Source organism: Chiloscyllium plagiosum, chromosome 15 (assembly GCF_004010195.1).
Source record: "Chiloscyllium plagiosum isolate BGI_BamShark_2017 chromosome 15, ASM401019v2, whole genome shotgun sequence".
NCBI lineage: Eukaryota > Metazoa > Chordata > Chondrichthyes > Orectolobiformes > Hemiscylliidae > Chiloscyllium > Chiloscyllium plagiosum.
The window spans coordinates 69,067,425-69,083,349 of NC_057724.1; the positions used below are offsets into that span (position 1 = coordinate 69,067,425).

A 15,925-nucleotide genomic window follows, 5' to 3' on the forward strand; every position below is an offset into this window, starting at 1 on the left:
GGATGAGCGGGTTAATGACAGTGGTTTGGATGAGGGGGTTAATGACAGTGGTTTGGATGAGGGGGTTAATGACAGTGGTTTGGATGAGGGGGTTAATGACAGTAGTTTGGATGAGGGGGTTAATGACAGTGGTTTGGATGAGCGGGTTAATGACAGTGGTTTGGATGAGGGGGTTAATGACAGTGGTTTGGATGAGCGGGTTAATGACAGTGGTTTGGATGAGGGGGTTAATGACAGTAGTTTGGATGAGCGGGTTAATGACAGTGGTTTAGTTGAGGAGGTTAATGACAGTGATATGGTTGAGGAAGTTAATGACAGTAGTTTGAGTGGAACAGTACCGGAGGAGAGGAAATATTGCACAAAGTAGATGTGGAGCTGTGGAAGTTTTGAGCATTTTTGAGCTTCCTAAGTTCACAGGAATTTAATGGCAGCACGTCAGCTTGATGGGATAGTGAAACCTTTGAAGTGGATTCTGACATTTATCTGAAAAGGTTTAGCATCTGCACACTACGAAGTAATGTTCAGCCCATACACAATATTTGTGTCACTTCAGTTGGACTACTGTGTGGGCTCTACCTGATTGGAAGGACAAGCTTGAGAGAAGGTACATGTAGATTCAATGAGACAGTGTCTGGTATCTGAAATCACAAACATTGGAGGAGGAGGTTGAGAGGTGGTCTTTTTGGAGGCGTATAAAACCATGATGGGTATAGTTAGGGTGAATGGAAGGTACCTTTTCTCTAAGGTGTGGGATTTCAAAGCTAGGGGACACTTTTTATGGTGAAAGGAGAGAGATTTCGGAAAGACAGCAGAGACAATTCCTATGCACAGAGTGTGGTTCACATGTAGAATGAATTTCCTGAGAAAGTTGTGGATGTGGACATAGTTACAACATTTAAAAGACAACATTTCCAAAAATAAATGAATAGGAAAGGCTTGGAGGTACATGGGCGAGCAGTAGGCAGGTTGGACTAGTTTAGTTTGGGATTATCTTTGTCATGGACTGATTGGATCAAAGGGTCTGTTTCCACGCTGTATGACTCCATGACTCTATAGCATGGGAAACATTGGGTCCTTTCTAATTAGAACAATGCAGAGTGTGAGGGGATGGACCAGGTCAAATATAAGCAGACTGCTGGCAATTGTTGGGTGGTCTAGAGCGAGGCAACTTCAAATACATAACTAAATGCAGAAGGTTTAGAACAGGAGGAAGGAGAAGCTTCTCTGGACACAGAATTGTGTGGCTGTGGAATTCATTTTCATTGTTGCTGAATGTAGCGGAAGTTGTGTTAATAATTTAGGATTAGATTAGATATGTGAATAAGGGAATGGGGGAATGAAGGGATATGGGAACAAGCAGTGTAGAAAGTAAACATCAACACAGCCTCATTAAGCTGAAGTTCCCTTTTACTGTGTCGTAAATTCTACATATTATGATGTTGAGACATGTTTCATACTTAAATTCTCAAAATTGGCAAAAGCCTGGGAACTTGGTGCCACACCTCTAACTTCCGTTAGAAAATATGTGACTTTTTGGGGAAGTTGTAGGGTGCGGCACCAAGGGAATGTAAAGAGAAACATCACCGAAGCAAAACTAATGGGCAGAGTAGTGCAATTTCCTCTTCGCTTTGTGACACAGAATGCAGTGACAAACACAAACTCTCCCGTGTTTCTGTCAAGACGACATTATGGGAAGAAACCTGTGCCGTGGCCACAGACTCACCTGATACAGTGCGGGAACTGTTTCGGCTGCCACTCTGCGAATTGTTGCCAGGGAAATTGCTTCTGACTTGCTTGGCCGGTGGGCTCTCCACCCTCTCCCACAGGGGCTGCAGTTCAAAGTTACTGCACAGAAACACAAACAATCCACAATCGGTCAACCATGTTGGGACAACTTTTCATTGCCGACTGGCAACAGCTTTTATTCAGGATGATGGGAGGAGTGTTCACCAGACAAGAAACCACTTTGGTTGCCTGCAGTTTTCAAAACGTCCGTCTCGACATTCCGTGGCAATATCTTAGATCTCTGTATTACTGGCTAAGTCAGAACAGCGAAGCCAGAGACAAAATAGCTTGCATCTGTTCATTGTGCTTCAAAAGTTTAGGTCATCCCAAATTGCTTTATGGCTAATGAGAAACATGAGGGGAAAGTCAGAAAGAGAACTGTCGTTAAATTTAACATCTGAGTAATAGTTTTAGATTTTATAAAAATCAATTTATTCAGAAATGTTACATCACACATCGGGAGCAGGTGGGAATGGAATCCGGGTCTCCTGAGTTAGAGGTGAGCATACTACCATTCTACCACAAAAGCCCCTGATGACCATTTTTATTGACAGACTTATTGATGATGCACTAACATGGCACAATGACTGATCTAGTTTAAACTGGGAAAGATGGTCCAGAGCATTTTCTGAATCATCGAATCCATAAAGTGTGGAAACAGGCCATTTGGCCCATTGAGTCAATACCAAACATCTGAAGAGCATCACAGCCAGACCCAAACCCTATCCCTATAATCCTGCATTTCCCATGACTAATCCACCTAGCCTGCACATCCCTGAACACTGTGGGCAATTTAGCACGGCCAATCCACCTAACCTGCATATCTTTGGACTGTGGGAGGAAACCGGAGAAAACCTACGCTGGCACGGGGAGAACGTACAAACTCCACACAGACAGTCACCCCAGACTGGAATCGAATCCGGGTCCCTGATGCTGTGAAGTAGCAGTGCCAACCACTGAAGCACTATGCCATGAGAGATGATTTGTTGGATCACAGAAATTTAGGACTCTGTATTCAGAAATGGTGACAATTACAAAAACTAATTTTAAAGACTAGTAGAATATTAACCTCCATTTCAAATGCTCTGCAATGCAGCTCTGGAGCATTGTATTCTTTACTGACCTCAGAAATCATACACTATTGTTGGTGCCAGTAGGAAAGGGTATTGCACATTCACCAGAATGCTATTGGGTTCAAAAGGGTGAAATAATGGTTTTTCATTGTCCAGGCTTGTATTCCTGCAAGTCTAGAAAATCAAGGGTACTGATTAAATGATTTGTTGGGTAGATAGAGAGAAACTATTTCCAAAATGGTGGGGAAATCCAGTCAAGGCAGCATAACCTGAAAATTACAGCCAGACCGTTAAAAAGTGAGGGCAGGAAGTACTACTCCACAGTAATGAAAATCTGGAACTCTCTCCCCTGATAAAGAGGCATTGAGACTAAATCAGTTGAAACCTTCAAAACTGAGCTCGAGGATTATTTGTTAGGTAAGGCTATTAAGGGTGACAGAACCAAAATGAGTAGATGTGGGTAAGAGATATATCAATCATTGAATGGTGGGACTGAATTTCTATCATTATTTTCATGGGGACCTTGATGGGAACAGGACAGAAGGGGCAGTGACAATTTGAGCCAAAGGCACCCCTTCTGTCTTTGGCACTCAGCTGCAAATTGAAAGCTGCAGGAAGTTTCACTTTATAGTCTGCAGAAAACAAGGCACTGCCAAAAATAAGTCAGTCAGGACAGGATGTGTGGTTTGTTACTTTTACCAATTTCTCAAAGATAGAAGTTATGAAATAATTGGGATTTGGCCTTCTGCTTTGTATACTCCTTTGGTGTGTTTGAAATAAAGAAGATGATGTGGAGGTGCCGGTGTTGGACTGGACTGGACAAAATTAAAAATCACACAACACCAGGTTATAGCTAGCTACCTGACAAAGGAGCACTGCTCCGAAAATGTGTACTTCCAAATAAACCTGTTGGACTTTAACCTGGTGTTGTGTGATTTTTAACTATGAAATAAAGAAGCCAAACACTTTGTTTCTAGTCCTTTCTCATCAAATGCTTCTCAATGTGTCTTCGAGGCAATCTGTATCAGTACTTTACTTTCATTCACCCATGGGACATGGGTGTCACTGGCTGGGTCAGCATTTATTGACCATGCCTAGATGCCCTTGAGAAGGTGGTGACATGCTCTTGAGAAGGCAGTCCATGTGTAGGTAGATACACAATTACTTTAGAGATGGAATTCCAGGATTTTGACCCAGCAACAGTGAAGGAAAGGCAATATATTTTCAAATCAGTGAGAGGCTTGGAGGGGAACTTGCAGGTGGTTGTATCACTGTGTACCTGCTGCCCTTGTCCTTCTAAATGGAAGTGGTCATTGTAGAGACTGTGATAAGGTCAGCCAGGTGGACCTCTTAGAATGTGGGTTCCCTGATGGAGGCTGCTAATCTGTTCCAATCAGGGAGCCTTGTCGGACAGACATAAATAAGAGTGTCAGAGATTCTATTCACTCTGAGAGTTGGCTCTGAGGGAGGTGGATCTCAGTGTCAGGAACTCTCCATGTGTAAATAAAGGTGACATGGTGATGAGATACGTGGATCTGTGAAGCAATTTCAGTGTCCAGAATGGGATTACTGATGTAACCATGCAAAAGTGCCGACTAGCTGAAGCCCAGCAGGACTTTAAACAGGCCCTACAACGGCTTTACCATTGAACAATGTAGCAGGTGGGGTATCTGAGCTGCAGGGTATTCTGATATCAGTCCGACTGAGCTTGGGGAATGTCACTTGAGTGAAGGCAACTGCATAGCCTCACTTAGGACATATCTGGAGTTGCATACAGGCCAGACCAGGTGAGGATGGCAGATTTCCTTCCCTGAATGACATTAGTGACCCCGATGGGGTTTTAATGTCAGTCGTTTCATGGTCATCGTTTCTGGTCTTAATTCCAGAAAGTGTTTATTGGATTCCAATCGACCATCTGCTGTATCAGGATTCAAACCTAGGTCTCCAGAACATTAATCTAGTGATCTCCTGAGCCATCTCCTTCCCTATACTGATGATAAGCAGCAAACCATCCTTGTAAGTATTTGTAAGTTGTCACCAATTTTATAAATGAAAGTTTTATAAATGAAAATTCTGTTCATACAAGACACTATCCCCCCTGAATAAACATACATTAATTATGCACGGAGATTGGTGAAATAATATCCGCCAGTTCGGAGGTAGCTTGCTTGAAGCACACTTGCTTCTACATGGAGATGTTTGTGAATTAAGTCTCAGTCCAGGGCTTGAGAGCATTGTTTCAGTTGATTCATTGCTGGAGGTATTGGACAGAGCACCAGACGAAGGCTCTGGCACAATGGAAGGGGAGAGATTTGTTCCATCTGCCTTCACCAATACAATTCCATCAACCAACATTATCAAAAGACAAAATACTCTTTCATCCAATTTGTGTGAGCTGGCTGCTTTTGAAAGTTGGCTCCTTTGCTGAAATAATAATTACCCTGTGTGTGAATCATTTCCAAGAGATGTCATCAGGCCCTCGACACTACAAAACTTTTCTTGCCTGGTTCTAAATGTATCCTTTTGTAAAATGATAATGATTTGCAAACAGTTCACATTTAAAAGACAGGATTAAGAAAAGCATACAATGCATGGAGAAAAATATAAGAAATTCAAATCAATTCTCCTTTCTGAACCTGTCACATGTATTTAAAATACAGCTGCAGTGCCTTTTTTAGTCACTTGGTTTGGCACAGTTGTTCTGTTAGTTACTGAGAAAGGGGGCTATATGTAATTGTAGGTATAAAATCCCTTCTAATAAAAACCTTGCATAGGTTGCAGGCTTCACTGACAAGGCCTACATTTGTTCTCCAATCCTCAGTACCATTACACTGAGTGGCTTCCCAGACCATTTCAGAGCACAATTAGAGTCGACAATGTTCTTATCATTGAATCCCTACAGTGTGAAAATAGACTATTTGGCCTATTGAGTCCACCCCGACCTTCCAAACAGCATCGCACTCAGACCCATCCCCCTATCCTACAACGCTACCTTTCCCATGGCTAATCCACCTATCCTGCACATCCCTGGACACTATAGGCAATTTAGCAGAGCTAATCCACCTAATCTGCACATCTTTAGACTGTGGGAGGAAACCAGAGCACCCAGTGGAAACCCACGTAGACACGGGGAGAACGTGCAAACTTCACATAGACAGTCACCCGAGGCTGGAATCGATCCTGGGTTCCTCCTGCTGCTTTGAGGCTGCAATAACGCTCACCACTGAGACACCGTGCCATCTTACGGATCAGGACTGCAATGGCAGATTTCCTTCCCTAAAGGGCATTGGTGAACTAAGCGAGTTTTTGCAACAAGTATGACAGCTCTAATGGTCATCATTATAGGCGTATATAACAGTCCAGACTGATTAGAACATAGAATACAGCGCAGGACAGGCCCTTCGGTCCTCGGTGTTGCGCTGACCTGTGAAACCAATCTGAAACCTATCTATCCGACACTATTCCATTTTCATTCATATGTTTATCCAATGACCATTTAAATATCCTTAAAGTTGGCGAGTCTATGACTGCTGCAGGCAGTGCATTCCACGCCCTGATTATTGAATGTAATTTCAGTTGCTCCTACGGTGAGATTTGAACGAGTACTTCACAGTTTTTAAATGAATTGCTGGATTACCAACTCAGTGACATAACGAGCAACCCACCTACGCCTACTAAAAAAAAAACACCACAATTCTTACATCATGAGAAACATTGCCCAAAGGGATAGAGTTTCAGGCGATTTTAAACCAATCCTGTATAATGCATATCATTTGGGAATATTCACAGTGTGCAGTGCAACATCAGAAAATTACTCTTCATGCTAATTGACCTTTTGGAATTTAAGAATAAACATTGAAATTTAATGACAGGAAAATACCATAACTGTTTTGTCTCTCAGAAAAGCAAGCCTATTTACAAATTTTCAATGTCACATATGAGGCACAAATGACACTGCCAGAGACTATTCCAAAGTTGCACAGCATCTTAAAGTGACCTTTTGAACTATAGGCTATAATTCTGGAAGTTCACCAGTGAAAGGGAGGGATGAGGTCAAAGAGGATTGGGATTACGTTCATTGGAATTTAGATGAATGAGGGAGGATCTTATAGAAACATATAAAATTATGAAGGGAATAGATATGATAGAAATAGAGAGGATATTTTCACTGGTGGGTGAAACTAGGACAAGAGGGCATAGCCTCAAAATTATGGGGAGCAGATTTAGGACCGAATTGAGAAGGAACCCAGAGGCTTGTGAAACTGTGGATTTCCCTGCTCATTTAAGTAGCTGATGTTTCGTGATTGAATGTTTTTAAAACTAAGATAGATAATTTTTTGAATGGTAAAGGAATCGAGGGTTATGGTGAGAGGGCGGGTTAGCGGAGCTGAGGCCACAAAAAGATCAGCCATGATCTTATTGAATGGCAGAGCAGGCTCAAAGGGCCAAGACAGCCTACTCCTGCTCTTAGTTCTTCTATTCTCACGTTCTTATGGTATCTATCATCTGTTCTTTTATACATGGGACCTTAAAAGAGAATGGTCCAAAGACATACAAGCCAGGCAGATTGGCCATGCTAAATTGCCTGGTAGTATCCAGGGATGTGCAGACTAGGTGGATTAGCCACGGCAACTGCAGAGTTACAGGGATTGGGTAGGGTGGTGCGTCTGGGTGGGATGTTCTTAAAAGGGTCAATGTGGATTCAATGGGCCAAATAACTTGCTTCCAAACTGTAGGGATTCTATGATTCTATAATCATTCCCACAATGAGTCAATAGCTGTAATGTTTATTCAACTTGGAATTTCTCGTGTAAAAGTGATGTGTAAGCATGTGTAGACATTGCAGTCACTTAATAGCAAAGTCAATAACAACTTGTGTTTAGAGAGGGGTGGCTTTACTTTCACTTTTGACCAACCAGCCTCCCCAACCTCGTCCAATGAACAAGGTATAAATCTCATTCAGGGTTCCAGAGGCACTTCCACCAAACTATGGCTAGGCAGCAGAGGTCCAGGTCAATGGAGGTCTTCACAGCACAGAGGCTGGGAGACAAGCCCAGAGAACATTGGAAGAGTTGACTAAAGGTCATTGATCTGAAACATTAACTCCATCTCTCTCTCTCTCTCTCTCTCTCTCTCCACGGATGCAGTCAGCATCTGCTGAGTAATCTCAGCATATTTTGTTTTTCTCCCTATTTCAGCAGCCATAATGACATTTCAGTGCAGCTAACACCCATTGCCCAGGAGCTGGGTCAATCCAATCTTTGTAAAAAGGATCAGAGTGGAATCAGCAATGCCCAAGTAAGGCAAAAATAAAGCAATGAAACTGGATATGTCACATATGGGATTCTATGTCATTAGCTTAAGTGGCCCATAATGATAAAATGTGTGGACACAGACTACATACTTGATCAAATCTAATAACAGAACATAGAACATAGAAACGTACAGCACAGAACAGGCCCTTTGGCCCACGACGCTGTGCTGAGATTTAATCCTAATGTAAAATATAATAACTTAACCTATGCACCCCTCAACTCACTGCTATCCATGTGCATGTCCAGCAGTCACTTAAATGTACCCAATGACTCTGCTTCCACCAGCACAGCTGGCAATGCATTCCATGTATTCACAACTCTCTGAGTAAAGAACATTCCTCTGACATCTCCTTTATATCTTCCTCATAATATCTTCAAACTATGACTTCTCGTACCAGTCAATCCTGCCCTGGGGAAAAGTCTCTGGCTATTGACTCTATCTATTCCTCTCATTATTTTGTACACCTCAATCAGGTCTCCTCTCTTCCTCCTTCTCTCCAGAGAGAAATGTCCAAGCTTATTCAACCTTTCTTCATAAGGCAAGCCCTCCAGTCCAGGCAGCACCCTGGTAAATCTTCTTTGCACCCTCACCAAAGCCTCTGTATCTTTCCTATAGTAGGGTGACCTGAACTGGACACAATATTCCAAGTGTGGTCTCACCAGGGACTTGTGGAGCTGCAGCAAAACCTCACGGTTCTTAAACTCGATCCTCCTGTTAATGAAAGCCAAAACACCATATGCTTTCTTAACAACCCTATCCACTTGGGTGGCAACTTTGAGGGATCTATGTACTTGCACACCCAGATCCCTCTGTTCCTCCACACTGCCAAGAATCCTATCTTTAATCCTATATTCAGCATTTGAGTTCGACCTTCCAAATTGCATCACTTTTGCATTTATGAATTCCTGAAGAAGGGCCTGTGCCCGAAACGTCGAATCTCCTGTTCCCTGGATGCTGCCTGACCTGCTGTGCTGTTCCAGCAATAAAGTTTCACTTTGCATTTATCCAGGTTGAACTCCATCTGCTATTTCTCAGCCCAGCTCTGCATCCTGTCTATGTCGCGTTGCAGCCTGCAGTAGCCCTCTATACCATTGACGACACTCCAACCTTTGCGTCATCTGCAAATTTACTAACCCACCCCTCAACCTCCTCATCCAAGTCATTTATAAAAACTACAAAGAGCAGAGGCCCAAGAACAGAGCCCTGTGGAACCCCACTCAACACTATTCTCCAGGCAGAATACTTTCCATCTACAACCACTCTCTGCCTTCTGTCAGCCAGCCAATTCTGAATCCAGATAGCCAAATCTCCCTGTATCCCATAGTTTCTGACTTTATGAATGAGCCTACCATGGGGAACTCTATCAAATGCCTTGCTGAAGTCCATATACACCACATCCACTGCTTGACCATCATCGACCTGTCTTAACACCTCCTCAAAGAACTCACAAGCCACTTAAAAATGCACATACTTTATTGTGGTAAAGAAAAACACTATCAAATTTTGACATCTGTCAACTGGTTTTAATGCCTGGGATCTTTATAGATCATAATGATTTTAAGAAAGAAAAATGCTGACTTAAAATCCACAGGAATCAATAGACCACAGATTATCCCAGCTTTGCAAAATCAATGTGAGACAAAGATGGCCTGAGTCAAAATTAATATTTCAAAAGACGCTGACATTTAAATTTGCTTCTCCTGCCTGATTTACACATCTATAGATAAGTTCCGTATAGCAGAGATAAAAGAGTCACCTAAAAACAATGAGCCTTGACATGAGAATACGCAAATGAGCTGTATTTCAAGTGACTGCTTTTGGCACAGCAGCTAATAGAAAGCTGGATTTGTAACCAGAACTGGAGAAGACTTGTGCACTCACTCTCTTTTTTTCTCTCAGCTTCTCTTAAAAGACATGATCCTGTGAAAAATCAAATTGGAGAAAAAGTCCCCGTTTGGGGACCATGCAATCTGCTGGACTCGATTTTGAATTCAATAATTTTAATGAATCGCAGGGTTTAGAGGGATACAGGCCAAATGCTGGCAAACAGAACTAGATCAATTTAGGATATCTGGTTGCCATGGATGAGTTGGACCAAAGAGTCTGTTTCCATGATGTACAACTCTATAACTGTATCCTCTATAAAACCTATATCTTGACCAAGGTTTTGGTCACTAGTTGTACTGTCAAGTAAGCTCAGAATTGTTGCCACCCAGGAGGAGACTATTTGGTCCATCTCATTTGTGCTGACTCTCAGAATGACCATTGCATCTGGTGCTATTCAACTACCTTCCCCCGTAACCTTGCACATTCTTCCTCTTCAGTTAATAACTCAATTCCCTCTTAAATATCTCAATTGAACCTATCCCCACCACAGCCTCAGACAATGCATTCCGGATCCCTATTACGTGTTCCATGGAAATGTTTTTCCTTATGCCTGCTTTACTTCTTCTGTGAATTACCTCGATTTGTGCCCTTGTATTGTTGATGCTAAATGTTTATCATGGTCAGTATTATCTCTTGATTTATAAAGCTCTGGTGAAGCACTTTGAGAGTTTTTTTCATGCGAAGGAAACTATATAAATGCGAGTTTTTTTTACTGCGGTTGGGGTAGGAAAATGAAACTTACGGAAAGAAAATTGCTTTTTGGAAGACTTTCTGATAATTCCTGTATTTTCAGTGAACTCTGGGCAGCATTGGCTGAAGTAACAAAAATTATTTGGGTATCTTAAATGTGAGTTACACCTGAGATGTCTTGTGATCTTCTGTGCTGGCTGAAAATTCATTGTATTAGAACCCGATGATATGACTGACACAACCAGACATTAAAATTGGGAGATTCTGCCAATTCAGATGGCTCAGAATCACAGAAAGGTTGCAGTTCAGAAGGAGGCCATTTGGCCAATCATACCTAGGCCAGCTAGAAGATCTTCACACTGTGCTCATTTTTCTCAGATGCACAGGACCAATAGGTACAGTATAAAAGACTTGTCATGTCAAAATCCATCTGATCTACCAAGAAACCAACTAATGTGCATTAATGAAAGTGGTAAATGGTTCAACATAGTGCTTAAAAGTTACTTTTAATGATTTTAGATTCAGTTAATCACAGCTGGAGGACTGGACATTTATATTAAAATGCTTCTCTTTAGTGATAAAGCCATTTTCAGCTGCATTATTAAAACTGCCCCAGGTTATTACTCTGAAACACATCAAGAAATGCTTTTTAACAGAAAGAGAAAAAATCTAAAATAATTATGTTTTATCACTCTGCCATTTCGCACTGGCTGACAGAAGATTTTACATTTGGGATGACACAAATGATTTTGATCTGAAACTTAAGGAGTAATCAAACCAGAATAGTCTTTTGAGTGACTTTTGAGCACAGCTTCCAGATTGTGCCCAATGTGGAAGTTTTATCTGCAAAATCTTGCTCTATCTTCACACTGAAAGTTTTAATATAATTGTCACAGCTGGATCTGTTCACCTTAGCAAACCAGTACTTCACTGATTAAGTATCTTGTGGTGCAGTGCTCGTGACCTTATCTCTAAGCTATTGTGACTTTGGGTTCAAGTCCCACCTATCTCAGGGGTGTTCAATAACAAGTCTGAACATGTAGATAAGGAATTATGTTAATATTTATTCACGGGATGTGGGTGTCACTGGCTAGATCAGCATTTGTTGCCCATCCCTAATTGCCCAGAGGACATTAAATAGTCAACCACATTGCTGCGGGTCTGGAGTCACATATAGGCCAGACCAGGTAAGGATGGCAGATTTCCTTCCCTGAAAAACATTAACAAAGCAGATGGGCTTTTCCTGACATTCGGTAATGATTTCATGGTCATTGTTAGGCATTTATTTTCAGGTTATTAATGAATTGAAATTCCACCATCTGCCATAGTGACATTCAAACACAGGACCCCAGAACGTTACCTGGGTGTGGATTCATGGTCTAGCGATAATACCACTCAGTCATTGTCTGAAGCATAAAAAAAAATCACTGGCCCTTATAAATTACTGTTTAAAATAGAGTTAATGAGGCAGCCAGGCTGCAGTTAGTTCTACTAATGATAGACTGTCGTCACCAACCTGGAGGGACTCTTCTGCCTGGCTTGACTGTTTATTTGTTCTCTGCTGTACGATTTTGAGACCGTTCTTTCGGGAACCTTAACGATTTAAAAAAAAGTTTAAAATATTAGTTTTAATAACTGTCCTCCTCAGAGCACCCCAAACATGAAAATATATTAAGCTTACTATCACGCAGGAGAATGCCATTAGCTGCTGGATTAAAGTTTAATTCATTCATTTTAAACACTCCCTGTTGCTGATGATTTCACAAAGCTAATATCTAAGACTTAATTAAACTTGAATTTAAATAGATTAAGCAGGTATTTAGGAGTGGTAGTAGACCATTCAGCCCCTCAAGTCAGTTCCAATATTCAATTAGATACCGACTGGTCTGTACTTGCTAGTAGCCAGATATATCCTTGTGTGTGCCACTTTTTAAAATGTATTTATGTGGCGATTTGCCAGAAATGTGACCTGATGCAAGACGGGAACAGAGCGTCTCAGAACTGTGTGAACATTGGGACCACAGTGCTTTTCCTAACTTAGATTCAGCACGATGGCTCAGTGGTTAGTACTGCTACCTCACAGCGCCAGGAACCTGAGTTTGATTCCACCTTCAGGTTACTATCTGTGTTAGGGTTTGCACATTCTCCCCATGTCCAGGTGAATTTTCTCTGGTTTCCTCCCACAGTCAAATACGTGCAGTTTAGGTGGATTGACCATGCTAAGTTGCCCAGAGTGTCCAGGGATGTGCAGGCTAGGGGGAATGCATGGTTGCAGGGACAGGACAGGGGGGTTAGCTCTGGATGGGATGCTCATCACAGGGTCAGTGTGGACTCAATGGGCCAAATGGTCTGCTTCCACACTGAAGGGATTCTATGAATTCAATAAGAAAGTCTGCAGCTGTCGGTGAGTGTGATTGGGTGAATTAGAGCCAAATACGGTACAGGAAGAGAGATAGACTGGATTAGGTGAACGTGAAGATAAAAAGACAAACAAAAATTGAAAGCTTCACACTCCTTAATTTTTAAGAAATATTTACCACATACAGGAAGGACACAAAATCACTGAAACTGGCCTCTGTCTGAGACAGAGAGGTCAATCCATATTGAATTTATCTTGCAACCTCCTCAACATTCTGACGAAATTGTGCGTTGCTAACAAATCGCTACTTTTTCAGGAGGATTTAGAAACTCCAGCCAAGGGGGGAAATTGTGGTGCAAAACGTCATTAGCAGTTCAAATCTCATTCAGATTTTTATGATCCTGGCCTAGACCCCTAACTTATACAATGGTCCTGGAAGGGATCGCCACATTACACACAATGATCTGGTGAGAGATGAGCAACTTTTAATTTTGAAGGAACAAAATGTGAGATCCAGGGGACTTCCTCAAAGAATAAAACCACATGATTCCATGATTTTGAATGCGCAGCAATATTTTACCACACATGTTAGAACAGTAATGCATTCTATAGTAAATGCATAAGTTATTTCGAACAGCCAGAATTAGCAAGAGGTAAACCTTGGTAATAGACTCCAACCAAATACTCACAGCGCACGTTAAAAATACAATCAATCCAGAACCTACAGAATTCTCAGCAGTCCACCAAAATGTTAATGACACAGTGTATCAACATAACTTATTAACCCTCACGGGGGTTAGAGTTTTCACTTTAGCTCATCTGACCATGATAAGAGTTGATAGTATGTTGCTGGAAAAGCACAGCAGGGCAGGCAGCATCCGAGAAGCAGGAAAATCAATGTTTTGGGCAAGAGCCCTTCATCAGGAATGAATGATAAGAGGCATGTATAGGATTCTTAAGAGTCAGTGTGTCATAATCTGTCTCAGGACTGCTCCTGTTTTGATGGAACATCCTTCGGTCCTCAGTTCATGCTCACCTTGAATCTGAAGTTGCACTCCAATACAATTTCATCAGCACAGCCTCAGCTTTTTGGGTTCGGAAGGGATTTGCCAGGATGTTGCTAGGTATGGAGGGTTTGAGTTATGAAGAGAGGTGGGATAGGCTGGGACTTTTTTCATTGGAGTATAGGAGATTGAGAGGCGACGTTACAGAAATGTAAAAAACAATGAGGAGTATAGGTAGACTTAATGGGCAGCTGTCCTTTCCTTAGAATGGGGGTTTCAAGAGAAGGGGGCACATTTTTAAGGTGAGAGGAGAGAGACTTAACAAAGACATGAAGACAATATTTTTACACAGAAGGTGATTCACATGTGGAATGAACATCCTAAGAAAGTGGGTGGATGTGGGGACAATTACAACATTTAAAAGACATTTAGATAAGCATATGAATAGGAAAGGTTTGGATGGATATGGGCCAGGAGCAGGCAGGTGGGACTAGTTTATTTCGGGATTATGTTCGGCATGGACTGGTTGGACTAACGGGTTTGTTTCTGTGCTGTATGACTCTATGACTCTATGTCCCTGGTTACACAAACTCAGTGTAGTTTAGTTGCCCCTCATACAGGACAGCTAAAAATCAATACTTCTAACATGGAGGCTCCCTCCGTCTCTATTTCACTAACATTCACAGTGCCTGTATGTAATATTCTAAGCTGCTCTTCCATGACCACCAAACTGTTTGAACTGACATTTCAAAAACTTTACATTAAGCTTGCCACTATCACTGGGCAGAACTGAATGTTGCTACCTCACAACGCTGGAACAGAGTGTGCTCTGAATGTTATATGTCCCAGAGAATGCTGGCTTGCTCAGTACAAATGAAAAAGATATAACTTGAGGATTTCATCCCAAGATGGACTGAAGTAAGAATTTAGAAGTTAGGGTAGCAGTTTGGATTTTGGAATGCAATTTTCAAGGTTTGCAACAGAAATTTGTGGTGCTGAGTGGTCTGCAAGACCATGACTTAGTTGAGGGCCTTAAGTGAAAAAATTAAGCCAAAGGCCTCTTCTGCTTCCTTCTGGTTTAATGGGCAGCAGGAGAGGCTTGCATTCAATATGATATCAGGGAGGGTTAAAGCTATGATCGTCAGGGCGGTGGGGTCGGTTTCTTCTTTCTGTATCTCTGTGCCAATTGAAAACCTTTCTTCTGTTACCTCCCATGCCCTGTTTTGCCGCTGCCACTCCCCCCACCCCACCCACCATGTTCGGCCTCCATCCCTGCCCTTGCCAATTTATCTCCACACCTCAAACCCATGCCCAGCAAGATCCAGACCAGCCAGGGGGCATTTGCAGCTTCCCTTCCTCCTGGTCCACCTGTAATACCTGCAATGGCCAACCAATGGTTTGGTGAAGGGTTGCAGGCCTCATGTTGGCTGGTAGCTCTATGAGACTGGACCTCCTCCTAGAAATGGGATGGAAATCCCGCCTGATCCTAATTAATCAAAGACCCAATTGCTGAACAATTAAAGCCTTGCCAAGCAGAAGCTGTGCTTTACACCAAAACTCTACCCTGTGGTAACCTTTCTCAGTGTTTCACCCAGTCCATGGTGTCTGGTAATGCTGTTAAGATACCTCTGACCCCAGCAACACCAGACAGTGGAAATCTTAGGCATATGCAGATGCTAACAGCAATTTCTCAATTGGAACAGGGATTTTCAGGGAAACATGGCTCACCTCTAGCCAGCTGAGTTCCTGTGACTGTCTACATTGGTCACTGAACTAATAGCATGATTTCATTGACAAATTCCCATGGAAGG

At 42.1% G+C, this 15,925-nt stretch overlaps 1 protein-coding gene across 4 annotated transcripts in view; it reads right to left on the reverse strand.

The window, feature by feature from the left end:
• si:zfos-2326c3.2 (mitogen-activated protein kinase kinase kinase kinase 4) overlaps positions 1-15,925 on the reverse strand; it is a 310,274-nt gene that overhangs the window by 97,269 nt on the left and 197,080 nt on the right. For all 4 annotated transcript variants that reach the window (XM_043705152.1, XM_043705150.1, XM_043705151.1 and 1 more), the window contains exons 16-17: positions 12,268-12,344; positions 1,724-1,845 (exon numbers count right to left, since the gene is read on the reverse strand). In XM_043705152.1, coding sequence (XP_043561087.1) covers positions 1,724-1,845; positions 12,268-12,344 — 199 coding nt within the window. The remainder of the gene's footprint in view (positions 1-1,723; positions 1,846-12,267; positions 12,345-15,925) is intronic.